Source organism: Hemicordylus capensis, chromosome 3 (assembly GCF_027244095.1).
Source record: "Hemicordylus capensis ecotype Gifberg chromosome 3, rHemCap1.1.pri, whole genome shotgun sequence".
Classification (NCBI taxonomy): domain Eukaryota; kingdom Metazoa; phylum Chordata; class Lepidosauria; order Squamata; family Cordylidae; genus Hemicordylus; species Hemicordylus capensis.
In genome coordinates this window covers 44,608,221-44,635,653 of record NC_069659.1, presented here as the reverse complement: position 1 = coordinate 44,635,653, position 27,433 = coordinate 44,608,221, and the positions used below count along the sequence as shown (strand labels likewise).

General features: G+C 45.9%; 1 protein-coding gene across 5 annotated transcripts in view; it reads left to right on the top strand.

Moving 5' to 3' along the window:
* Positions 1 to 15,710: 15,710 nt before the first annotated feature.
* Positions 15,711 to 27,433, top strand: part of LOC128350957 (beta-1,4-galactosyltransferase 3-like) — a 42,281-nt gene continuing 30,558 nt past the window's right edge. The window contains exons 1-2 of one of the 5 annotated variants that reach the window (XM_053309901.1): positions 15,711 to 15,815; positions 24,226 to 24,729. In XM_053309901.1, coding sequence (XP_053165876.1) covers positions 24,330 to 24,729 — 400 coding nt within the window. In that variant the 5' untranslated portion in view covers positions 15,711 to 15,815; positions 24,226 to 24,329. Of the gene's footprint in view, positions 15,816 to 15,963; positions 16,233 to 16,829; positions 16,886 to 16,918; positions 17,266 to 24,225; positions 24,730 to 27,433 lie in introns of those variants that run through there. The other 4 variants (XM_053309898.1, XM_053309897.1, XM_053309896.1 and 1 more) reach the window with 4 other exon arrangements.

Genomic DNA, 27,433 nt, shown 5'->3' with positions numbered 1-27,433 from the left:
AATAAGAGATTTTAGGTAGCAGAATGGACTGTATCACTTCAGACTCTCGGTGGATGATGCTCATTCAGGTTCCCCATGTGAAAACACCTCCATTATGGAGTTTCATAAGCAAGAATAAGAAGGTCTCTGCCCCAAGGAGCTTGCAATCACAAATACAAAGAAGAGAGACAGCAAAGCTGCACATCTGTTTCTTAATAGCCATTGCTGAAATAGCTTTGACTCAGGGCGAGTTCACATGACCTGCCAAAAGTCATCAGGAAGTCCAGGAGAGGGAACTGGAGGTTTTCATGGCACATACACGCCTGTGCAGTGTGACATCTGAACCCACCCAAGTCTGGTTGGCAGCTGGCCAAATTGACTTCTTGAGTTTGTCAAGCCAACTTCAGCCCTTGATCATGAACCTCAGGTTGAAGACAGTAACCAGTCAGCTTGCCTGGTTGCCAACCAGACCTGGGCGGGTTCAAATCGCACTCTGCAAAGGAGCATATGAGCCGCGGGAACCTCTGGTACCCTCTCTGTGACTTCTCACTGACTTTTGTTTGGTGGGTCTTGTGAAACCACCCTAAGAATTACTTCATCACACTCCACAACAATCTTTTCTGGCTTGTGATAGGTTGTGACTTGGGAGTCCTTTCTTTCAGTCCTAACCATACTACAACTTTTTTTAAAAAAACAAAGTATATTTCAGTAGTTTGTGTGTGTGTTTATACTATCCTAACAACACTGGGAGCGGGGCCACTGTTATTCCTGTTTTACAGACTGAGGAGTTAGGCTTACCAGGTTTTTGCTGGGAAGGCTCTTGGGCCATTAAGTCATGTGACAATCGAACATTCAGCAGATGCTTTTTTGGGGGGGAGGGGACCTTTTTGAATATCAACTGTGGCACAGTGGGGAAATGTTTGACTAACAAGCAGAAGGTTGCCAGTTCAAATCCCCACTCGTACTATATAGGAAAGTGCTGAAAGGCATCATCTCATACTGTCCGGGAGGAGGCAATGGTAAACCACTCCTGTATTCTACCAAAGAAGACCGCAGGGCTCTGTGGGTGCCAGGAGTCAAAATCAACTTGATGGCACACTTTACAAACACTTTACAAACCTAGGGCACAGAAGTCGGAGACCAACAGAAATATGTTGGCAGTCTTATGGTTAGTAGAGATAGCAGTGGCTGTCCAAAGACCATACAGCACATCAGCAGGGATGGAAGACCCAGTTTTCTACCTTCAAGGGCCGGGTTGCACAACTCTAAAGCCCTGGTGGCATTCACAACTCTAATGCCCTGGTGGCATTCACAACTCTAATGCCCTGGTGGCATTCAGGCACAACTCTAATGCCCTGGTGGCATTCACAACTTGGCATGCAGGGGCCGAGGTAGTTTTTTATTATTACATTATTACATTAAAGTTAAAAATATTATTAGTGACTTGTGGATCTATTCCCCCTGTCAAAGGACCCATAGTTTTAACTAAGCATAGTGTCCAGAAAATAGGTCCTGTCCCTGCTCAATCAGTGGGGCCCCTGGAGCACATGTCAATCCAAAACAAATGCCAAGTCCTCTGCTCTCCCTAAATCACTGTTGCTTTCTGGCTGCAATCCCATGCTACATGGGAGTAAGCCTCACTGGGTACACCATAGAACATATTTCTGAAAAAGCATGCACAGGATGGCTCTGTAAGGCAGTTTCCAGCTCCTGTGTTGCTGCAGGATACCTGGGGGCCAGTAAAGTAGTCCCTGCAGGCTGGATTCAGCCCCCGGGCCTTATATTGTGCAGGTCTATTCAAGGGCAACACTGAAGAAAGACTCTTTTTTAAAGACTGGCCTTCAGTGGTTTTTAAAGTGTTTTAAATTGTTTTAGCTTTTGTTTGAATCAGGGACAAGGGGCTAGCATAGCGTAGTGGTTAGAGTGTTGGACTAGGACTGGGAAGACCCGAGTTCGAATCCCCATTCAGCCATGGATCTCACTGGATGACTCTGAGCCAGTCATGTATCTCTCAACCTAACCTGCCTCGCAGGGTTGTTGTGAGGATAAAAGATAACCATGTACACTGCTCTGAGCTATTCAGAGGAAGAGCGGGATATTAAACAAACAAACAAACAAACAAATAAATAAATGCAGTCCCAGAAATCAAAATCAGGGACATAGCAAGGCCCTGGGGCAAAAAGTGAAAATGGACCCTGCACCCTGCTGCAATTCAACGCCGCCCCCCCCCAACACACACACATTCTTCTTCAGAGAAGCACAAGGGGGAAAGCAAAGAGCAAATTGTCACCCAGCCAATGTGGACGCCTCAGAGACCCAGGGACATTTTGTTGTGGTCCAGGCCTGATTTATATACTAAATATGCTCATTAGCTAGCATACAAAATTAGGCCTGTCTCATAAGTGTCACCAAGTGACCAAGTTCTTTTATATAGTGACCATGTAGGATCTGGGAACAAGGAAGAAAGGAGATCAAACCAATCCTAAATGATTCAATGGGCTTTATTGAGTATAAAGGAATAACAACATTAATCTAGCTGAGCAGAAAGCAGAACATTCTATCAATATTACTAACAATATTTCAACTCTAGCCAGCACCAATATTCACCCAGTTTTCCTAACTAACATGTGTGTGTATTAAATCTTCCTAGAGCCTAATACAATTCAGATATAGATGGAAAGCGGGGGGGGGGGGGGAAGAAGGTTGAAGACTGGCACGGGTTGGGAAGATCAGGAGATAGTAGAGGGAAAGCGGGGGGAGGAGAAGGAGGGGAAAGGATGGAGGGATCCAAGGCTTGTGGGGAGGCATATTACCCGGATCAGAGGCTTAAGAACGGTGGAGCTTTCAGCTGAAGGAGAGAAGCTTTTGGCTGGAGACAGGAGCTTTTAGATCAAGCATGCAGTTTGCTCAGAACACAGCTGAGAGTCAGAGCACCATGGCTGGGGAAGTCTTGACTTCTCGCTTCGCAGCAGAAGTCACAAACAGTCCCATCTCCCATGGAAAGAGTTCCTGCCTCTAGCCCCGCGGCTTGGGCAGCAAACCCTTCAAACCCTTGTTCATGAGCAGATCTTGCTTGTAGGCACAAGATTGCGTGTAGGCACAAAACTGCTAGCAGGCAAAAGACTGCTCTCTGCCATGTCCAGAGACTCCTTCTTATAGTGGTTCCATCCTTTGATGTTCATTTGAGTCTTCTGGATCACAAAAGGCCTCTATCAGTCTTTTAATTATCAAAATTAGCTCAGAATATTTGGTCAGTCCAGGGTAAACAGGGGTCTCTCCTGTTAGCAGAGTATTGTTCTATTGTCATTCCCCAAAACAAATCTACATTTTCTCCTGCCTTGTCCCAAGAATGTTAAAAGTCAGGAGTTAGTGAAAGAGTTAGTTCTATTTGTGTGAGACAGCAATTAAATTACTTCTTGTGTACCTCTATCTAGTGTGTAATTATAACAAAAGAATATTTAAAGTAACATCAAAAGGGGTACATGTGTGAAGCAAGTTAATCAACACATTTGACTAAGGCAGAAGCATCCTGTCAGTGAGGTAAGGGGATTACTGGACAGCAGGTTAATTTCAGCAGTGTGAGACTGGTAATTAAGCCTGACCCATTGTGTCTCTTGTGAGTTCCACAAACACTGATACAGACCAGGCCTGACTTATACACCAAATATGCTCATTAGCTAGTATACAAAATCAGGTCTGGCCCGCAATGTCATCAAGTTCTTTATATGGTGACCCGTGTGTGATCTGGGCACAAGAGGAAAGGAGATCAAACCACTCCTGAAAGGTTTCAATGGGCTTTATTGAACATAAAAGGCTTAACAACAACCTAGCAAAGCAGAATTGCTAACAGTATTAAAACAGAACATCTAGCCAGTACCAATATTTTCCACCCAGTGTGCCTAATTAGCTTATGTGCGTGCAATTAAATCTTCCTAGGTCTAATACCTTTCAAATATAGGCAGAAAAGAAAGGGGGGGGAGGCTGTGGGCTGATAAGGTTTTTGGGGAGATCAGAGATTAGTAGATGGGAAGAAGGGGGGGGGGAGGAGAAGGGAGCCGGGAAAGGATGGAGGGAATTCCCAAGGCTTGTAACGGAGCAGCATAATTACCAGGATCAGAGGCTGGAGAGAGACGGATCACTTCAGCTGAAGGGGTGAGGCGCTGGCGGAGACAGGAGTTGTGCAGTTGTTTCAGATCATAGCTGAGAGCTCCATGGCTGGGGAGCCTTGACTTCTCACTGCGCAGTGAGAGTCATAGCCTCTGAGCACGGGCAGAGTTTCTGCTTAGCCCCTGCGGCTGTGCAGCAAACTCTGGGAAAGCGTGTGAGCAAATCTTGTTGTAGGCACAAGAATGCTAGCGTGTGAGCAGAATGCCCGTAGGCACAGAACTGCTAAACTCTCTGTCTCAAAAGCCTCATCTTATAGTGATTTTCTCTTTGATCCTTGAACAGGATCTATTCAAAAATCTCCTCTTTTCCTGTATGTCCAAAAAGGTGTCAACTTCCTGCCACCTTCTCAACAAAATCTTAATTATTCAGGATATCAGCTAGTCCAGAGATATCTTTGGATTTCATCTCTGTAAACTGTGTGCGCTCAGGAAGGGAGGGGTGGGGAAATCTGCATCTTAAGATGCTGCAAATTACATCTTGGCAGTCTGGTCCCCAGAAGGTGTGAAAATTCAGAGTTTAGTAATGGAATTGTGGAATTGGTCCCATTTGGTGTGAGACAATTATTCCACTATTTCTTATGTACCTTTATCCAGTGTTTTGCTTGTAATTGAAAACAAGAGAATATTTAGAGGAACATACGTGTGTGAGACTTGTAGCATTAGTGAGGTGAGAATTAAAGTCTACAAGCATTATCTCTGTATACATTTGGCTATATTGAATTTCTATAGTCAGCAATTGAGCTTAATCACTTGGGCCTTGCAGGGCCATCACTGACAATGGAAGGAGGAACTCAACAGGTCTGGTAAACCTGTCCACAGCCACCTTGGTAGCCAGTGGTATTAGCATATGGATTGCAGCATTCAGCATTCAGACCTGGCTCCATTGTTCCCTTGCATATCCCATTTAACAACACAATGCCAGGTTCCTCCTCTCTTCGCAGAGCAGGGAGAGCAACATCCTAGTTCACCCTAAGTTCAGGTATCATTTCTTAATAAAGACACAGGCCTATATTTCTGAGTTGGTACCTTTGGTTCTGATGGGTTATGACCGTTCACAACAATAACCAATGCTAGATAACCCCTTCTATTGAGTTCTTTCCCATTTCCCATAAATCGGCCTTTGCTCTTAAGTATAAGCAGACATGTGAGTTTGGGAGTAAATTTACCTATTTCCATCCGAGGGTAGCCAGCCGATTGGATAGACTATGGGCGCCTCCCTCCTTTCGGGTGTACGGTTGTAATTTAAGATTGACTCCGTGGTCAGACCACGCCATGGTCGGATTTACGTGTACCTATGGGGAGGTTTTGCACAGAGGGAAGCCTTTATGGTGCTTACAACCAAAACATTTGAGTTCCGATTATTTTAAGTCACTTTTGTTATTAGAACTAAACCGAGAGACGAGACTGATGTTAAATACCACTGAAGATGTCGTGGTGAACTGGGAGATCTTGAAGAGAAGGATCTCTAAGTGTGTAAGATTAGCTGATAGTGAGGTCTATAGGAAAGATATCCAAGAGTACCAGAGAGCCATTTCTCAATTGTTGAGAATCACGGATAGGATGAATAAAGGGGAGGCTTTCGAAGAGGAGAGACTTGGGGGATGCAGAGCTACTATCCGTCACTTTCAAAATCAACTCCGTCAGAATCGGCTGATGAGTAAAATGTACCGGACTAGGGGTGCGATAGTTGATAGAGATGAATGGGCCAAAAGGAATGTGCCAAAACCGCACTTGGGCTTCCAAGGTCTGAGGACCGAGGAAGGAGTCCTGAAAGTTGACCCTCAAGACATGCTCTGCGTCATGTCTCAATATTACCAAAAGCTGTACGTGGAACGGATAGTCAAGGAAGAGGATGTGTATGTGTATCTGAAGAACTGTCGTGCGACGGAGGATGCCAGAGAGGGTCGGTATCTAACGAAGGAAGAATGCGACTCCATGGTCCAACCGGTGACACCCGAAGAAGTGAAGGGAGTCATCTCGGGAGGCAAGGGAACTTCGGCTCCGGGCCCGGACGGCCTGACGTGGGCTTTTTATAAAGAATTTGTGGACCTCTTGCTGCCAGTATTAGTCAAGCTATTTAACTCCTGCATGGAGGAGGGAGCTCTGGGCCGATCTTTCACGGACGGGCTTCTGATCTTCTTCCCCAAAAAGGGGAATACTTCGCTACCTAAGAACTGGAGACCCATCATGCTGACCAACGTCGACTACAGGATCCTGGCAAAGAACTTGAATCAGAGATTGGCAGCGACGGCTGCGAAATTGATTCATAGTCTTCAGACGAGCGCCGTGCCGGGCAGGAACATGGTGGATTCTCTGTGCTTAGTGAGGGAAGTCTTTCAGTTCATCAAACAGGATCGTTGGAAAGGTCATCTGTTACTCCTCGATCAGATCAAGGCCTTCGACAAGATCAATCACACCTATCTGTGGGCACGGCTCCGAAGCAAGGGAGTTCCGTCGCGATTCGTGGACTGGGTACGGATGCCATACACCGATGCAGGAGTGGTCCTGCAAGTTAACGGCTGGAGAGGCGACCGTATCATATTCAGGGGTGTGCCAGGGCTGCCCCCTGAGTCCACTATTATACGTCTTTGCTCTTGATCCAGTTCTAAGGAGAATCCAATGTGAACCCCACTTGCCGGGATTCATGATCCCCCTACCTTCGCTGGGGAGGTCTTCCCGGGATCTAGTGAGGAAGAGGAACCGGCGATTACAGTGATGGACTCGGAATCGTCACATGACATCAGGAAAGAGATCCCCAGTGATTTCAGAGTGAAGTTTATAGTGCACGCCGATGATGTGACCTTGCTGTTAACGGGGGAGGAGGAGGTCCAGGTGGCGCTGGACCTTTTTGCCGAGTACGGAGCGATCTCGGGTTCTGAGGTGAACGTGGAGAAAAGCTTTTTCTTTGAAGTGGATAGGGAAGGGCCAATTACAATATCTGCCGGTGAGGGATCGAGCGGAAGGAGGCCCCGAGGAAGGGGGACCCTCAAGAGAATGGAAAGATGCGGTGCGCGCCTTGGGACTCGCTTTTGGAGTCAAAAGTCACGTCTGGAAGGAAGACTGGCTCGCGTGGGAAGAGAAGGTTACCGCTAAGATCGCTCAATGGAAGAACTGGAAGTTATCGATGTATCAGAGGGCCGTCTATGTCAAAACCTACCTAATGCCCATCGTCCACAATCTGGCGACGGTCTACCCCCCTACGGCCGATCTGCTGAGGAGGGTAGAGGGACGAGTGTTTGCTTTTGTGTGGAGGATGAGCACCTTCCCGCTGCCCAGGGCGGGGGCCTACCAGACTGTGAAACAGGGAGGCCTGGCTCTCCCGGCGTTGCAGTCTTTTTTCCTGGCCAAATTTGTTTCTTATAATTTTGGAATTTGGATCTTCTGCGTCGTTTACGACAGAGGAAATCTGCTACAGAGACTCTGGGCGGCGTTATTCGCGACCGGCTGGCGAGACTCCCGGTGGGGAGTGGACTGGTGGGAGAAAGGCGCCTTTCTCGGGAACGTGACCCAGAAGGTGAAAGAGGCCATGCCGGAGTATTTCAAGGATCTCCTCGATTGGATGAAACGGGGAAAGATCGTGCCCGCCGTATTGAGGATGCCTCGGACTGTCCGACAGATGAACAAGAGCGTATATGACACGGCGCTGATGGAGGGACCGTTCTCGCGGGCACAGAAATGTAGGTCGTCTCGAGGCGGGAGCTCATGGTCCTTCTATCAGATGGGAGAACCGGTCACGTTCCTGAAAGAAAAGGAAATTCCTTTTCACCTTTGGGAATTCAGGTGGAGGATATATCATCTAGTGTTACCCCTGAATGGGAGTAAACGGTGGCTCCGGCCCGATCAGCAGCTCTGCCCCAGGATAACTTGCCAACAGGAAGCCGCCTTCTCGGAAACACCTCCAGTGGAGACTCACGCTCACTTCCTCAAAGAATGCGTGACGGCGAGGGAAGCGTGGCGAAGAGCGGGGTCCCTTTTCCGATGGCCCGAATTGGGCACGCAGTCCTGGGAGGCTCTGACCACGGGCACGGTCGGGGATCCTCCCCGCCAGGTCCTAGTAAGAAAGTGGGTCGGAAGAGGGATAGGTCAGGGGGAGTTATAGAGAGTAAATGGAAGGCTCCAATCTATGTTTTTTGGTTAACCAGTTTGTATATCGTGCATGCTATGTTCCTCCATCGCAATGGGGAAGTGAAAAGAGACTATGAGATCGGAGCAGGGAAGACAGTGCAATTGGCCTGGAAGAGGTTATATGGTTTTGTCCAAAAAGAACGGGGCTCCTTATTGAGGGTGGAATGGGAAAGACACTGGAAATGGACGATCGATGTCCCTCCCCCGATTACGTGAGAGTCCGACGTGTTGTATTTCTTTGCTTGTAAGGACTATTCTGTATTTCTTGGGTTTTGCTTGATGTATCCTGGTCTATATTGCTAACCTGTGGATTTCTGATCTTGTGAATGTATCATAATGTAAAATTCTAGTAGTTTGTTTATTCAATAAAGAAAACCTCCCTAGAAAACCTCCCTAGATAACCCCTGCCTTTACAAATCATTTACCAGGCAGTCATGAGATCTGGGCATCATGTTCACCTCAAGTTCAGGCATTTAATTGAACTCTTAATATAAAATGAAATCAGACACAGGCCTGAATTCCATATATTTCTGGGCCAGTACCTCTGGATCTAATGTTGGGGTGCCCAACAATTTGTACCCCCTCTCCCCATTCAATAGTAGATACACCCCTGGCTTTAACTGTTATTTTAATTTGTTTTTATTTATTTTTTAATTTTTAAATTGCCCAGCACCTTTACTCATTCATTCATTCATTTGTTTGTTTGCTTATTTATTTATTTATTTATTTATTTATGTAACCATATTTGTACACTGCCCCAAACTTCCATTTCTCGGCGTTTACAACAGCATAAAACAAATTCAAACAGAAATTAAAAACTGAAAAACAATTTAAAACCACAAGTCTAGTTGAAAAGCTTGGGTGAATAAGTGTGTCTTTAGAGACTTTTAAAAAGTTGTCAGAGATGAGGAGGCTCTTATTTCTGCAGGGAGCACATTCCAGGGTCTCGGCGTGGCAACTGCAGATGAACCTACCCAGATGATCTCAATGGACGAAGGGGCTCATAATGAAGCAGACCTATTAGACTAGGTGGTATAACATTTTGTGACAATAAAATAAAATAACTCCGTCCACTGAATGATACTGCCTCTGTTTTGGCATAGAGTTTGAGAGAGCTTTGTTTTCCATAGTGGATATTGACTATATTTAAAGGGAGACTGGATGTTCTGAAGTAAGGGATGTCCCATAAATCAGGGATGTCTGACTATCACTGCAGGATTCAGTGGTTTGTATATTTCACAGTAATTGGACAATTTGCTTTATGCTGTGTTGATCCAGTGAATAATTAGTTTGATTTCCAATAGTGAATATACGTGGCCTAGGATGGAAACCAGTGGACCTGACTCTTATTGGTTGATTATTCCTGGGGACCAATAAAAAGGATTATTACTTGCAACAAATGTTCTAGTTTGCTTCTGTGTTTGATTAAGTGGTCTGAAGTCAAGTAGTTAAATGTAGAAGAGCATCTTGAGAGCTGTGTGCTATCTACCTGTCTAGACTGCTGATTAAACTCTGGCTATTTTGAAATTGCAAGTTGTCTAATAAAAGCCCATTGTGGGAATTCGCATGAGTTCTTTTGTGCCTCTTCATTGCACAACGTTCTCAGGTTTGAAATGCATCCATCAAGGAATATCATGGACTTTAAAACCAAGCGTTAGTTTAGCAATGGAGCAAACTGGAACAAAAGACTTGTGCCCTCAGTCCAATTGCTACTCTGGAGAGGAGAAACGTATAATTTGGACAGTCAAAATGGCTGAGATTTCACAAGGTGCAAACTGTTTCTCTGAATCCAAGAAAGGATATGTAGAACTGTGCAGGTTCTAGCTTGTGAAATCTTTGTAATTTTGACACCCAGTACCAATTCTATTCATAGTGGTGTTGGTGGTTTTTCTTTTAGGCAAGTCTCATTTATTTCAATGAGGCTTACTTTGAAGTCATTATATGTAAGTGTACAGTGAGCTCCCATGTATGTTCACCTAGAAGTAATCACCATTTAGTTCAATGGAGCATACTCTTACAAAGTATGCAGGTAAGGTAAAGTGTGCCGTCAAGTCGATTTCGACTCCTGGCTCCCACAGAGCCCTGTGATTTTCTTTGGTAGACTACAAGGGGGTTTACCATTGCCTCCCCCCCCCACAGTATGAGATGATGCCTTTCAGCATCTTCCTATATTGCCGCTGCCCAATATAATACCAGCGGGGATTCAGACCAGAAACATTCTGCTTGTTAGTCAAATAGGTGGCTCGTGGCAAATAGAACGTGGCAAGCCCCACCCACATAGTGCCTTACCAATCAGAGGTAACAGAGCAGGAGCACCATGGTGATTGGGCAGTGGGAATTCCATATGCAGATAGGCAAGAGGAGACTGTGATGGCTAAGGTCAGTTGGAATGCAGCTGTTACTGGTTGGAAAATTGTACAGGAGAGAAGAATCTATCTATCTATCGATCGATCGACAGATAGATAGATAGATAGATAGATAGATAGATAGATAGATAGATAGATAGATAGCAGGATAGACAGATGTCTTGAAAGAGAGGGGATGAGAGGGAGGAAAGAGCCGCTTCAGGAGAATTAGATGAGAAAAGAAGATCTGTTAACTCAGGAAGGAAGAGAGAAAGAAAGAAGGGAAGGGAAGAAAGACAGAGGGGAAGAGCAAGTTGAGGAGAGAGAGAGAGAGAGAGAGAGAGAGAGAGAGAGAGAGAGAAGCTCCCTTGTTGAGGGACAGGCCTGGGCCTGTCAGCGGCCTGAGGGGAATGAGTGGTCATGGCAGGGCCCAGTCAACCATTGCTTCTACTCAGAGCTACAGAGGCCATTGGCGGAGGGAGGGAGGCAGGCAGGCGAGGGACGAGCCCAAGCCTGTCAGTGTCCTGAGGGGAACAAGTAGCCATGGCAGCAGCAGTGAGGAAGGGGCCAATCAACTGCTGCTGCTACTCCTGCGGGGATGAGGTCTCTGGGGTTAGGGGGCTGCAGCTTGGCCAATCAGCGTTGGCAATGCTCACCAAGAGGGGTGAGTGGGATGGAAGAGCAACCAAGAGGGATGATGGGATGAGGGGGATGGAAGCAATGGGATGGAGGAGAAGGAGCAGGAGCGCAGCTCAGGTGAGGGTGGAGAGAAGTGTAAAGTGTAAAGTGATGCAAGTGTAAAGTGATGCACATTGGGATGAAAAACCCCAACTTCAAGTATATGCTGATGGGATCCGAGCTGTCGGTGACAGACCAAGAGAGGGATCTTGGGGTCGTGGTGGACAGCTCATTGGAAGTGTCCACTCAATGTGCGGCAGCTGTGAAAAAGGCAAATTCCATGCTAGGGAACATTAGAAAGGGGATTGAAAATAAAACGGCTAACATTATAATGCCCTTATACAAAACTATGGTGCGACCACACTTGGAGTACTGCGTACAATTCTGGTCACCACATCTTAAAAAGGACATTGTTGAACTGGAGAAAGTACAGAAGAGGGCAACCAAGATGATCAGGGGCCTAGAGCACCTTTCTTATGAGGCAAGACTACAACACCTGGGGCTTTTTAGTTTAGAAAAAAGACGTCTGCGGGGAGACATGATAGAGGTCTATAAAATCATGCATGGCATGGAGAAAGTGGAGAGAGAGAGATTCTTTTCCCTCTCACACAACACTAGAACCAGAGTTCACTCCATGAAATTGATTGCCAGGAGGTCTAGGACCAACATACTGAAGTACTTTTTCATACAACGTGTGATCCACTTATGGAACTCTCTGCCACAGGATGTGGTGACAGCCAACAACCTGGATGGCTTTAAGAGGGGTTTGGATGACTTCATGGAGGAGAGGTCTATCAATGGCTACTAGTCGGAGGGCTGTGGGCCACCTCCAGCATCAAGGGCAGGGTGCCTCTGAGTACCAATTGCAGGGGAGTAATGGCAGGAGAGAGGGCACGCCCTCAACTCCTGTCTGTGGCTTCCAGCGGCATCTGGTGGGCCACTGTGTGAAACAGGATGCTGGACTATATGGGCCATGGGCCTGATCCAGCAGGGCTGTTCTTATGTTCTTATGTTAACTCTGAGGTGAAGGGGTTGGGGGTGGTGGTGAAGGAAGCAATCAAGTACTAGTGAGCAGATGCTCTGTGTGGGTTAAGCTAGTATTTATTACTCTATCTATCTATCTATCTATCTATCTATCTATCTATCATATTTCTGTACTGCCTGATATAGAAATCTCCAGGCGGTGTACAAGTTAGAACATAATATAAAACAATATAAAACAATTAAAATTCATAAATGAATTTTAATTTCAATGAAAATCTCAATGAAGAAAAACACACATTAAAATTTCAATTTCAATTAAAAGCCTGGGAAAACAGGTACGTCTTCAAGGTCCTCCTAAAAGCAAACAGAGAGGGAGATGCTCTTATTTCAGCAGGGAGAGCATTCCAAAGCCACAGGGAGCACCAGTCCCAAGTTGCCACCAAATGAGTCGGTGGAAACTGTAACCAGACCTCTCCAGATGATCTTAATAGGCTACAAAGTTCACAACAGAGAAGGCACTCTCTTAAGTACCCTGGGCCCAAGCCAAACTTAAATTGTCCTTGATCTCCCCTTATGCTCTTTATGAGAACTGGTGATTGTTGTTAAAGTAGAATAGAACGTGGAGGAGCTGATGGGAGATGGGGATGATGGGAGTTGTAGTCCAACAACAGCTGGTGGACCAAAGTTGCACAGTCCTGCCCTAGACTGATGGCTGTAAACCACTGTTAGAGAAATTTGGAAAAGAAGAAGAAACAGATCTTTAAAGGTTTCTGCTTTGTTTTGTTTATCATTCCAGCTGTAGGTGCTCTTTTGTAATTTAAATGAACATTTGGATAACAAAGAATTTATATTTGCATTACAAATCAATTTAACAAAAAAACATTCCGTGTAAAAATGACTTCAGAGCTCTGAACAGGTCTGTAATCTCTCTCTCTAACACACACACACCCCACTACCGTCCCCTTATCTTATGCATCTGTTGAGGAATCTGACCATGACTGCATGCCTTTCTCTTTCTCCAGATACATTACTCTTGGCCTTTCTCTTCAGCTCTGCTTTGGAACGCTATCATGTGATGCATCAGTAGTCAGTAGCATGGCACTTAAAAGCTGAGCTGGCTCTTGGGATTGCAAAGTGTGAAGGGGAAAGATTTAATCAGAGACAGACTCCCACAATCCACTTCTAATCTGACCCTGCCTCCATCACTCAATTCTCAGTGTGGTGTAGTGGTTAGAGTACTGAATGAAGACTGACAAGACGCACGTTCAAATCTTCACTCTGCCATTAAGCTCACTGGATGACTATAGATCAGTTGCTATCTCTCAGCCTAATCTACCTCACAGGATTGTTCTGAGGATAAAATGATGGTGGGAAGCAGGGGTGTAGCTATAATTGAGTGAATGGGTTCAAAGAACCCAGGGCCCCCCAGCTCCTGAGAGCATGCGACACACGCAGGGTGCAGCGACACACAAGTAGACCCCCGACTGGGGCTCGGGGGTCTCTCCAGGATGCCCCGTGCACTAACACGGGGCATCCGGAAACTTGCAGCGGCCACACAGCACCCAATCCCCGCAGCCCCTGCCAGCTCCGTGATGGAGCAGGCAGTGGTGTGGGTGGCCGATCCGGCCTCCCAGGGCTCCGCAGGCGATCGTCTGTGGGGAGAGCGGGCTAAGGCTGCTTTCCCCACAGACCTCATTTTGGCGAGTCCCACTGATTGTGAGACTTGCTACAGTATAAGGCAGCTCCCATTCTGACAGCCTTCCTGGTCCTTGTATATATTCCCAGAAGCTGCTTAGGTTTTTCTTCATTGTATACGATAGAAGCAAACCCAAACAAGCTATACCTTCTGTGCTGATGTAACCTTGGTTGGGCGCAGGTGGGTTTAAAGGTAATAAATCAATGTAAACTGCACTTGCCAATAAGAGTGAGTTATTAAAATTCATAAAGGATTGTGCATAAATATAGCTTGAAAATTAGTGTTAGCATCTTTGTTTGAATGCATTGGAAACTGACAACTGCATCCATTAGCTAGCTGTATTCTGTCTATCTAGTAATCTTTTATGCTGGGCTGTTGAGAAGTTTGTCCCAGTGGGGATCCTGTAGAGAGTGTGGGGCGGAGGGGGGAGGGTTGAGTGAGAAAGGAAAAGGGAGGAAAAGGAGGAGAAAATGGCAGTTTGTTACTGAATAAACCTTTAGTTCATTGACATAAGGTTTCCTTGTATGTATGAGGGAAGCAGCTATAAAACAATAGTCCAGTGCTTTTATCACTTTGTCTTGCCTGTCAGCCTTCTTCGCTAGACCTTTCAACTTTTCCTGTTAAAACAAAGACATACAGAACATGATGAAATGCCTGTCATTCTGTTATCACTCAGAGTCATGTGCAACATGTAATTATGTTGTTTATAACCCATCATAAAGACTTTTATGTATTGCTATATTTTTAGCCTATGTTCTGAAGGAAAGAAGACTTATGAAATCACCATGTCTCTGTGCATGGTCATTTGTGTGTCCCTCGCTAATAGCTTTGTTGTTTATGATCTGATGCAAACCAAATTCACAGCACACTGGAGGGGTGCCTCCTAGGGGACCCCCAATTTGTTTTTGCCAATCCGCCATGTTGTTTCAAGATTTCAGTCCCTCAAAGTATAGACAACACTCTGTTGTAATCCATATGCTGCTAGTTGGACACAGACCAAATTGACATGAGAAGGGATCCTGGAGTGTTGGAGATGGGACTTCCAGTGCATTTACGTTTTACACCAACTGCCACCTTAAGTGGCGCAGCAGGGAAATGCTTGACTAACAAGCAGAAGGTTGCCGGTTTGAATCCCCGCTACTACTATATCAGGCAGCAGAGATATAGGAAGATGCTGAAAAGCATCATCTCATACTGCGCGGGAGGAGGCAATGGTAAACCCCTCCTGTATTTTACCAAAGAAAACCACAGGGCTCTGTGGGCGCCAGGAGTCAACATCGACTTGATGGCACACTTTACCTTACTTTACCTTTATCCTAATGATGACCACTAAGGGCACTGGGAGTAGAGACAGTGAGTAAGGGTCTCCCTATGTCTTCTACCTGTCTCTACTCTATGACCCCTGATATGACTCTACAGATATTTCCTGTTGAGTCAGAATCCTTTCCTTTCCTCTTAGAGAGCAGATGGAAACATCTCTCACTCCCCCTACCTATTCATTACGTAGTTCTATAGATAGGTCTTTCCTATCCTAAATGTATTTCACCAATACTTAGTATCTAGTTCTACAAGAATCTCCATGTGTCTTCTCGAAATAGCTGCAACAACTAAACTCTGCAAACTACTCTGTGACTGGAGTGGGTGCCTTCCTTAGTGCTCTGCTGATTACTGCTGGGGGTAAAAATTACAACCCCCAACATGGAGGACCCTAATGTGTTTGTTTTTTGTTTGGCAGATCCGTCACGTTGTTTCAAGGCTGCGGTCACTCAGAGTGTATAGACAACGTACTTCCGACAGTCAGATACAAATCAAATTTTCAGCACATGGAAGGGCGTTCTCTTGGTAAGAGTCTGGATGTTAAAAGAAACGGAAAGTAGAATCCATTAGTTCTATGTAGAACTACTTGTCATATTTTAAGTAATGGGTTCGTTCTTCAAATATTTTCTTTCCCCCTGCTCCAATTTACCCATGAAGGATGTAAAGAATGCTGTTGAGGAAAGAATGCTGGTGCTCCGTGATAGCTCCGGTCCCAGAGAACCTCCCACTGCCTAGCGTCTGCTCTGCAATCTCTCCTTTTCAATCATAGAAAGAAAACTATAGAGCAACACATCCACGGTTGCGTGGTTTCGGAACTTCACTCTCGTCGCCATTTTTCGTCTCCCCCCAGGACAGCTGCATTTAGAAATCCATTGAAAAGCCAAGTTTTGGACAGTCATGTGTGTGCTCTTTTTCTCTCAGATTTCATTTCGTTTGACAAATGTAAGTTTTGATTGCTTGTTTTTAAAGTTGCGCTGCCTGCAAGTGCCATTCCAAAACAGTTCATTATTCCCATAACTGCAGGATGGAGGGGCTGTTGCTGAGAGAAAGTGGTTTATGACAACCCTCCAATGTAGTCTACATTTACTCCTCCAATGTTAATATTGCAGATTAGAGATGAGGCTGAAAATATTGATTTGGATTTCAAGCAACCACCACCGCCTCTCCTCTGCTTGCTTGCAGCAAAAACCAGTCTTGTTCAACTCTCCAGCAAATTTGCCCTTGAGTGCATCCTCAAAGTCCACTGATTTGCTTGTAGCTCCGTCGCGCGTGTCTGTTTCTCTATGTAATTTTTGCACATGCACACAAAAAGCGGGGGTGGGGGTGGGTGGGGTGCGAGATTAAACGAACCCAGATTCAGGCAGCCTGCTGCGCAAAATCTAATACTTATATCGAATGTCAATCGAAAGACCCGGCGCGGTTAGATAACTTCTCCCTCCCAGCATGCTTCCACGCCGTCGCCGAGTCTCCTCGGCTGCCCGCTGCATGCTGGGAGCTGTAGTCCTAGCACGCCGTCTCAATACAGGGCTTTGGGAGGTGGGGGGGGGGGTGTTGTTAACGGAAGTGCTGCCGGCGCGCGGCTCTCAGGGAGGCAGGTGAGCAGTTCGGTTTTCTGCTTGTTCGTTGGTCAGGGTGGGCGGGCGCGGCTGCCTGTCTCGATCCTGGCAGACCTAGGGAACCCCGGGGGGGCGGGAGCTCAGCGTGAGAAGCGCCCCTCCCCATTCAGGGCGCTGGGCGCGGACTTAAGCGCCCACTTAAGCTTCGCCGCAGAACTTCTCCCCTGCCACACAGCCGAGTTCAGGTGTAGAAGAGGGGAATATATGCTGGACTATAAAGACCCTCCTTAAGGGAGAAACCTCGCTGGATCCCAGGGGAGCTGCTGCAAGATCCAGGGATAAGTGTGTACCTCATCGATTGGGGAAACCTCCGTGGGGCTGTATAGATAGGACGCAGCCAGTCTCCTTCTTGACCTTCGGCAAGGACTCCTCCTTTTATTTATTTAGGGGTCGCGGCCCCGCAACAAAATGTTGCACTCTTAGTCTCTGGTGTGCATGTGTTAAACCCGAGCCACGGTTCGGTGACCATGGTAACCGAATAAAAGTTGGCAACAAGGACAGGACTCCCCCACCTCTCCCTAACTTTGATCTTCTGTGCAAATTTTATTTGTTTGTTTTTTTGCTGCGGGCGGGCCACTGGTGCTCAGTCCCAAGTCCTCTTTACCCAGCCATAAAGTTTCAAGAGTCAATCTTAGGGCTCTTCAACTTTGTGTTAACTGCTGCTGGGTGCACTGAGACACGCCTTTCCTGTCAAGTCGCCTTGTGGTTATCTGAAGTTACCTGCATAAGGTGGGAGAGTTGTGAGGAAATTCCTTCAAAACTTGCCCACCAGCACCTGGGAGGGCAGGGCAGTACTTCTTAACAGCAAGAGATTAACTTTGGCAACTCCTTCTCCTTCAAAAGCAGGCCAGGGCTACCTGACTTGGGAGCCACAAAGTTTCGGCCTTTTCTTCTGCAGAAATGAAAACATCTTGAGGGAATATTCCTCAGACTGAACATTTGTCAGCTCTTTTTGCTGAAGTTCTCCTTCCCCACTCCTAGACCCTAAGTAGCATTAGCTCCATCAACCTGTTAATAGGGGTGTGCCCGGAACCGGTTTGAGCGGTTTGATCCTAATTCGAACTGGACTGCAGTCCACAAACTGGTTCAGTCGAACTGACCGGCTGGTCCAGTCCATCCGACCAAACCAGTAAACTGGTTTGAGCGCCTGTAAAGGAGAATCCGGTGAGGATTACCCTTTGCTTCCAAAGGTAATAAAAGGCTGCGAGAGAGAAGCACCTTTAAAACTGAAAGAGAAAAAGCTTACTGCAGGCCTGCACAGGCCCCCCCCCCCCCCCCCGTGGCGGCTGCAGCGACACACAAATGGTCTTCACAGTGTGAAGGCCATTTGCATGTTGCTGCTGCTACTGAGAGGGTAAGAGGAGCGCACAGGCGTGTCAGTAAGCACTTTCTCCTTCTCACTGCTCCCCTGCTGCCTTTTATGATCTTTGGGAGCAAAAGGGAATTCTCACTAGATTCCCCTTTACAGTTATGCGAACTGGTCTGTGGACGAACCAGGTCCAGTCCAGTTCAATTACAGACTTTTGCCGATCAGCCAGGTTCACCGTGGACCGGTTTGAGGGAGTTTTATTTATTATTATTATTATTTATTTAACATTAACATATTTTTCTCTGGGCAGTTTACAAAAAAATAAAAACAGAGAGTAAAACATTAGTTAAAACAAAAATGAAAAGTTTAAAATATTACAACAATTCAAAATTTTTAAAACAATATTTAAAACAGCATTAAAACAATATTAATTAACAGCCTGGCTGAACAGATGCATCTTTAAAGACTTTTTAAAAGCTGTCAGAGATGGGGAGGCTCTTATTTCACTAGGGAGCACATTCCAAAGCCTTGGGACAGCAGTGGAGAAGGCCCCGTCACTGAGTGGCCACCAGACAAGCCAGTGGCAAATGCAGACAGCTCTCTCCAGATGATCTCAGTGGGTGGTGGGGTTCATGACAAAGAAGATGTTCTCTCTCTTAAATACCTAGGGCCCAAGCTGTTTAGGGCTTTATAGGTTATAACCAACACCTTGTATTTTGCCTGGAAACATATCGGCAGCCAGTGTGGCTCCTTCAATACAGGAGTAATATGGTCTCTCCGAGATGACCCAAAGACCAACCTGGCTGCCGCATTCTTTGAGAGGGTTTGGCCCCCTTAAATTTTTTTCTTTCAGTTTTTTATGAAACCAGCATATTTGCAGGTCTTCCTGAGTCTGCCAGTACTTCTCACTACCCGCGGGCACTCTGGTTTACAATTGTAATGAAAATGTAATTATTTTCAGTATGAAAATTACTCGTGTGTGTGAGAGAGAGAGAGAGTGAGAGTGAGTGAGCGAGCGAGCGCGAGAGAGCGATGCTTTCAAGGGACAGGGCCTTTTCAGTAGTGTCCCCTCCATCTTCAGAATGCCCCTCCCAGAGGAACTTGGCTAGTCTCCCCTCGATACATTTTTAAAAGAGCTTGAAAACCTTCTGAGATTCATTTAAAATCTGGGTCTAATCATTTCTTCAGTTTAATTAATGTTAGCCTTTGTGTTACTGCTTTTAATTTTTGTTGCTGTTTGTTTTAATTGTGTTGGTTTTAACTGTGAGGTTCCTTGAACAGCAGTGTGCTGAGGGGCAGGTGGAAATATTTATGAATACATAAATATGCATTTAGGGGATAGGACTGCCTTGTCACAAACACCTGTGTCCATGGCTTAGTTTAGTTATTAAAACATACTTTATTTTACTACCTTGTTACATTTATAGCCTGCCTTTCCTCTGTGGAACTCAGGATAGCAAACGTAGTTATTCCCCTTCTCCCTGTTCTCCTTACAACAGTCCTGTTAGGAAGATGAGTTTGAGAAATGATGACTGGCCATGGTCACCCAGTGAACATCTTAGCTGAGCAGGGATTTGAGCCCAGGTCTTACCACTCCTTGTATAACTTATGCCTCACTGGCTCATCCTATATAATAAAAGGCTAAGTGAGTGGCCGTGGCCTTGGAATGTTGGGGATCTGCGTCCCTGCCTCCCTGGGCTGTTCTGGGCCTGCGCGAAGCGCAGGCCCAGAACAGCCCAAGGGAGACAGGACTGCCGACACCAGGCGGCCATGTTGGCGGCCGCAACGCGAACGGGAAAGCGGGGGGGGAGGGTAGAGGCGGCGGCAAGAGGACCGGCCATGCCGCGGGGAGGGTAGAGGCGGATCGGCGGCCAACACTCTGGGCGGCGGCAGCGGGACCAGCCCAGCCGCAACGCGAATGGGAAAGCCGGGAGGACGGTAGAGGCGGCAGCAAGAGGACCGGCCATGCCGCGGGGAGGGTAGAGGCGGATTGGCGGCAAGCACTCTGGGCGGCGGCGGCGGGACCAGCCCAGCCGCAACGCGAATGGGAAAGCCGGGAGGAGGGTAGAGGCGGCGGCAAGAGGATCGGCCATGCCGCAGGAAGGGAAAGCCGATGGGGGCGGGTGGCACTCTGGGCGGCGGGGGCGGCACTCTCCGCCTGCCCAGGAGGCCAGAGTCCAGAAGCGGCGATGGCGAGCCCAAACAATTGCTGCCGCCCGCCCTCCCAGCTGCCCGAGTCCCCCTCACCCGGTTAGGAAATCCATATTTTGAGAAGCAATCGTGGGCGCATGGTGGCACACCAACAGGAACAGCGATGATTGTCTGGGGGTAAGGTAGGTCCATCCCTGCAATTCCCGCTGCTTGCCCTCTCAGTCATGAGCATAGCTTTCTGGAATAGAGCCATCGCACATTTTTTTGATGCTTTACATGAAAGCAATACAAGCACAGTTGATGCAGAAAATGTAAATCATTAAGTGTTTAAAGCATCCTGGGAGAAAATCCTTCATCCAGAAATCACATATTTTACAAAGCTGTTCAATTATAAATGCAATAAAGAAGGAGAAACGGGGTCCTTGGGGAAGAGTTAAGGATATGTGTTTCACCTATAAAGTTCCACTCTATGTAAAGTTTGAAAGTCTTAAGTTTAACCTTGGTTCTGATTTTTGAGCTGTTTGAATTGTATTTACTTATTTGCTAATCAAAATACTCTTGCCAAGGACTCTCACCCCTGCAATACTGATGCATACTCTAAACCTCAACTTCACCTTCAAATTAGGCAGGATTTTCTTCCTCTAAGCATTGATATTATTTCAGGGTGAGGACAAGAGAGAGGAAGAAGGAATTAAAAAACAACAACCAGCCAAGCCCATTATAGAAAGAAAAGAGGAAAAGACATAGAGAAGAATTAAAAGGGGGGGGGAGAAGGAGAGCGAGAAAAGGAAGGAAAGGAAAGAAAGGAACAGAAACAGAAAGAAAACAGAAACAAAAAAAGGGGGGGGCAAGAGAAAGGAAGAAGGAAAAAAGGGGAAGAAAAAAACCTAGCGCCCGTTATTATAACGGGCTTAAAAATACTAGTCCTTAATAAGTATCTTAAGTACAAAGTGAGATGCTGGGGCTCTCAAGCTTTCCTTTACATTCTTCCAACCCGTCTTGCATGTATTAGGCTGGTTGTGGTTTAGAAAAAACACTCCAGATATGTTTGGAAGCTCCTCTTCCCCACTGCTTTTCAATAAGATGGTTTAGACAATACAACCAACCCCTCATGCACTGTTGCCAGAACCTCAGGGGTATACTCGTGAGTCAAATGCGCCATAACCCAAAATTTGGCTTAAAAAAAGCCAAATCTGGCAACAGAGCAACATCATTTGGGGGAGGAGCATGCCTGCACATCTCCTCCCCACCTCCATCCACCCAAAATCTGGCAGCTGAACTTCCACTGCATAGTTGTGTTGGCAAGTGGTTTGGATGCACTTTTGTATTCCAGGGCTTATTCCTAATACTGAAAATAATTTCTTAGGCTAAGCCCTGAGGAACTCTGATCATGTGTCATAGTGATTGGTAATGCTAACTGAGCACCTTCCTTGTGCTTCCAGAACACTGTTAACTCTCGCATGCTATGGTTTCTGCATCTTCCCCTGCTGAACTGCAGAATGCAGAAACCACAGGATGTGAAAGTTAACACTCATTCATACCACAAACTAAAGGTGGCTTAGTTTCTGTGACCTGAAAATGTGAGATGAGGAAGCCACTAGCTAGCACTAGATATCAGTTCTTTTCAGATGCTTTGAGAGGACCATGGTGCACTGAACAAGATTCACACTCTCTTCCCTTTGAGTTATATTCAAGTAGCTCAAATCACTTCCTTATTCTCATTATGCTACTTCAAGAGAGGCCCCAAGTATAATACGAATAAAACTAGCGATATGTAAAATAATAAATGTGCATGTGCTTTACAGGAGCTGAGAGTATAGGATCTGCCCTTAAGGGGTTCATGATGACCTAAAAACAGACACAAGGGAGACAGAAGAAAATGAGGGAAGTGGAGGCAGGGTAAAGAGGAAGAATATGTTATTCCATGTATATGGACTTAAGTTTATTTGGAGTAATGTGTGAGGATTAGGAGGTTGTGCCAAAGAGATAATAATATAATATTTTATATATATATATATATATATATATATATATATATATATATATATATATATATATATATATATATATAAATATATAGCCCATATTGCTTGAGCTGGAAATGCCAGGGTTTGAACTTTACTGAGTTGTAAAGGTATTTTATTGTAAGCTGCCTCAAGCAGCAGTGCCCTAGAGAGGCAGAATAGAAATATTTTTTAAAATAAGAGCTTACAACTAGAGATGCTGAGCTTACCAGGTTGGACCCAGAAACAAGCCTTGCGAACTTTACAAAAGAGAGCATTAGGGAGAGGAGTGCTGGTCTTGTGGTAGCAAGCATGACTTGTCCCCTTAAGCTAAGTAGAGTCTGCCCTGGTTGCATATGAAAGGGAGATTAGAAGTGTGAGCACTGTAAGATATTCCTCTCAGGGGATGGAGCCGCTCTGGGAAGAGCAACTAGGTTCCAAGTATCCTGGCTTCTCCAAGATAGGGCTGAGAGAGATTCCTGCCTGCAACCTTGGAGAAGCCGCTGCCAGTCTGTGAAGACAATACTGAGCTAGATGGACCAATGGTCTGACTCAGTATATGGCAGCTTCCTATGTTCCTATGTTCTTAAGGCCCTGAATTCTTTGCTAGCTTGGATTAAAATCTGAGGTGAACAAGAATTTCTGGCTTACCCAGCTAGCTAGCCATGCTCCCCTCTCCTTGCCTTTAAACTACAATTACTGGTTGTGTTAGCAGCAACAGCAGCTCTCTGACCATGGTGAGGGAGACGTAGGGAGGCCTGTGTCTCCCTTCCTTCTCTGGCTGGTATGCTGTGTAGGCCCTGCTAGCCCTTGGGAAATGGAATTTTCAAAGGACTACTGCAACGTCTAAAACTACATTTCCCAAGGGTTACTGGGCCCTAGAAAGTGCACAAGTGATGGAGAATGACAGCCAGATCTCTCTCCTTCCCTCTCACTGCTGCCAATGTGCTACCATTGCTGCAGCTGATGCCCCTGGTGGTAACTGCAGTTTAAAGGGAAGAGAGTGGGGGTTTGGAGGATGAGGGGGCATATAGGCTAGATGACTTGTGAATTCAGATTGGTTTGCTCTCTCTCTCAGTACCTTGGCCTTTTAGCCTACTTTCCTTAAGGAAAGTAAGCTTATGAGATTGTGTCTGTTCGTCCCTATCAGCTGCTCAATGCCTGGACCAATATGAACCAAATTGGGTACAAACGCATAGGGACACTCAGTGGCGTCATTTGGGATTATGTCATCCACCCTGATTCAAGATGGCGAATGCGTAAATGTTTGAGGTGCAAGTGGGCTAACTTTTGGACCGCCTAACCGATTTGAACCAAATTTGGCACAGCTGTAGTGTCACATAGGGACACTTCAGTGGTGTAGTTTGTGATGACGTCATTCACCCCATTCATGATGGCGGACATGTGAACTATTGAGGCATAACTGGGTTAACTTATGAACTGCCTAAACAATTTGAACCAAATTTGCTGCAGCTTTAGGGACACATAGGGACACCTCAGCAGCATCGTTTGTGATGATGTCATCCACCCCAATTCAAGAAGATGGACGCATGAACATTTGAGGCACATGTGGGCTAATTTGTGAACTGCCTAACCAATTTGGACTAAATTTAGTTCGGTTGTAGGTATAGTGAATGGAAAGCAGGCAGATTAGTTCTTATCATAACTTATTTTTTTAAGCTAATCCATCATTGTCCTTGACAAAATTACCCATCTCTAGTTACAAACATTGTCCATTTTAAAATAGTGTGCTTAGTTGTCATTTAAGTGTCATGGATTTAAATGGATTAGAAGAGTCAAATTTTGTGAAGTTGTATTTTATCCTATTTTAATTGCTTTTCTCATTTGTATTGCAGATTGAATAATGGAAGAATGGCTAAAGACACACAGAAAGCGGTTAAAATAAAAAATTCTTGATCGAGAAGAATATGCAGGTTCCATATTATCATGATAAGAACATATGGAGCTTTCAGAAGATGCTAGGTCCCTTGTTCAGCTGCCCAACAAGAACATTTGCTGTCACTGTTACTTTACTGTACCCATGACGTTAAAACATTGGGATGTCCTAAAGAACAAAAAAATTAGCAAGGCCATACACAAGACCTGGCTTTTGGGAGGAAAAATGTCTCTTTCTCGAGTTGAAAATCCTTGCTTTCTGCTTTTCTTGTTCATCTTTCAAGCAGTATTTATCTTGATACTGTACCGAGGTGGAGCTTCAAGTGTGTTGCAACGTTTTTTAGATGGACCTCTGCCTTTGGACTACTCAAAAACAGAAGATGTGTATACAAATCTCAGCTTGTTTACTCGTGCACCTGATAAGGGAACCATGCCCTCCTGCACACTTCGATCACCAATATTTGGTATGTATAAAATGAAAAAGATATACAATAAGTATCCTTGTTTCTCTTTCTTTCTCATGAACGCATGCAAGCCATATATGAAGGTTCATCTTAGTATACAGATGTCAAGGTGGTGATATCCTGAGACAGATTTAATTTTGGTTGTGGCCAGACATATGTGAACATGTCTGGTCAGACATTTAGGGTGGTGTGGTTGTCTGGTGTGGCTCAAGAGTTCACAGCGGCTATGACAACTATGGGCCTATCTCATTTAGTTTCAGGCCAACTCATATTGCTGGCCACACACTCAATTTGGTCTTTTGTTAGGATCATGGGGGTGTTCTATGAGTGGGGGACCCTGTAGTTTCCCCATTGTCATGGATGGACCACCTCCTGGTTCAGGTTGGTTTCACAGTCACAGTTCACTTGTTAGGATGGTCCACCCAAGAAGGCTGCTGGATCCAGTAGGATTCCAAAAACCCTTGAAGGGTTTCAGTGTTGGTTCTTCCAGCAATTCTGTTGATGCCCTGATGGGTACCTGGAATAGGGAGCTCATCATGGCAGTAGACACAGTCACCCCTAAGCATCCCCTCCGAACTGCTTCACAGATGGTCACATGGTATACAGAAGAGTTACGAGGGCTGAAGCAGCAAAGTAGGTGACTGGAATGCAAGTGGAGGAGGACTTGGCTCAAATTTGACAAGACACAGCATAGAGCGGTGGCAGTGCATACAGCAAAGCAGCAATTCTGGTCTATGATGCACATTGCGTCTGAATCCAAGCAAGACAGAGGTGCTTATTGTGGGAGATCAGAATTTGAGGGATGGGATAGATCTTTCTGTTCTGCATTGGGTAACACTCCCCCAGAAGGGAACAGTTACACAGTTTGGGGGTGCTCTTAGATCCAGGCCTCATCCTGGTATCTCAGGTGGAGGCTATGGCTAGGAGCACCTTTTATCAGCTTCAGCTAATTCAACAGCTGCGTCTATTCCTTGAAGAGAACATTCTCAAAACAGTGGTGCACCAGCTGGCAACCTTCAGGCTTGATGATTGCAAGCCTGGAAGTTGGGCTGCCTTCGTACATAGTTCAGAAACTTCAGTTAGTTCAAAATGCAGCAGCCAGATTGGTCTCCAGGGTAACCTGGAGAGACCATATTATGCCTGTACTTAAACAACTGCACTGGCCGTTGATACGTTTCCAGGCAAAATACAAAGTGTTGGTTATTAACTTTAAAGCCCTGAATGACTTAGGTCTGGGTTACCTTCAGGGTGTATAAATCAATGATTTAATAAATAAATAAATAAATAAATAAATAAAAGGATTTTTAAAATTCAAATCAGATTTTTTTAATTTAAATTGGATTTTTTATTTATATCAGATTTTTTAAATAAAATGCTTTTTGAGGAAAAAATCTAAAGATAGTTTTCTATTTAAGATACATTATAGTCCAAAGGTTATTCATCATGAAATAAGGATTAGTTTTTAATTATGTAGCATGAGGCAATGTTATGTAGCATATATGCAATGTTTAAATTTTTTGGTAAATGAATTCCATTAATCCATTCACAATGTCATGCTCTTCCAGAGGTTTCTGTACAACTATTTTGGGCGTGACAGAGGACCAGGTAGCAGCCCTGCAGATTTTGGTTAAGGGAACATGAGCAGAAAAGGCGGCCGAGGCGGCTGTGCTCCTTGTGGAGTGCGCAGTAACCCCCCTTGGTGGGGGGAGGCGAAGGGCCTCGTATGCAAGGAGAATACAGGATTTAATCCACCTGGCCAGTGTGGCCTTCGTCACCCTATTGCCAAGGGAAGGGGGATGAAAGGATACGAAGAGTGTGTCGGACTTTCTGAGATCCTTGGTCCTGCATAAATAAATGTGCAGGGCCCTACGCACATCCAGGTTGTGCCACAGCTTTTCTTTGGGGTGTACCAGGGCGGGACAAAAGGACGGAAGGACAACCACCTGGGCCCTGTGGAAGGCAGAATTGACTTTAGGTAGGAAGGTGGGGTGTAACTGGAGGTTGACTGAGTCAGATTGGAAGGTACAGAATTCTTTCCTTGCCGATAGGGCATTCAGCTCTGAGACTCTGCGAGCAGATGTGATCGCCATCAAGAAAGCATCTTGAGGGGAATAGAAGCGATGGGTTCGAAGGGTGCCCTTGTGAGGGCATTGAGGACCCGATTCAGGTTCCAAGAGGGAAATTGGTTAATGGGAGCCAGCGCCAGATTGGTTGCCCCCCTCAGAAACCTGGAGATGTGTGGGTGCAGTGTATGGAGTCCTGAGGAGCCGTGTGAGATGTCCAAAACCGAAGCCAACGCAGAGGCTTGGCGCTTGAGTGTGCTAGGGCAGAGGCGGAGGTTCAGGCAGGCTTGGAGGAAGGCCAGGACTTCCGGAACCCCAGCCCGGAGAGGGTCCTTGCCTTGTTCTTGTGCCCATCGTATGAATGCCTTCCACGTGGCCTGATATATACGATGCGTGGAAGGTCTTCTAGATGCTAAAATGGTGTCCTCGACTGATCTAGAATAGCCTTTGGCAACTAGCCTCGCACGCTCAACCTCCACGCGGAGAGCTGGAGCCACTGTGGGTCGGGGTGTACGAGTGGGCCCTGCATGAGCAGATCGTGCCGGAGCGGGAGTCGCCATGGAGGGCAGGTGGCGAGTTTGAGGAGATCCGAGAACCATGGTCTGCGGGGCCAAAAGGGGATGACCAGGATCAGGTCCGCC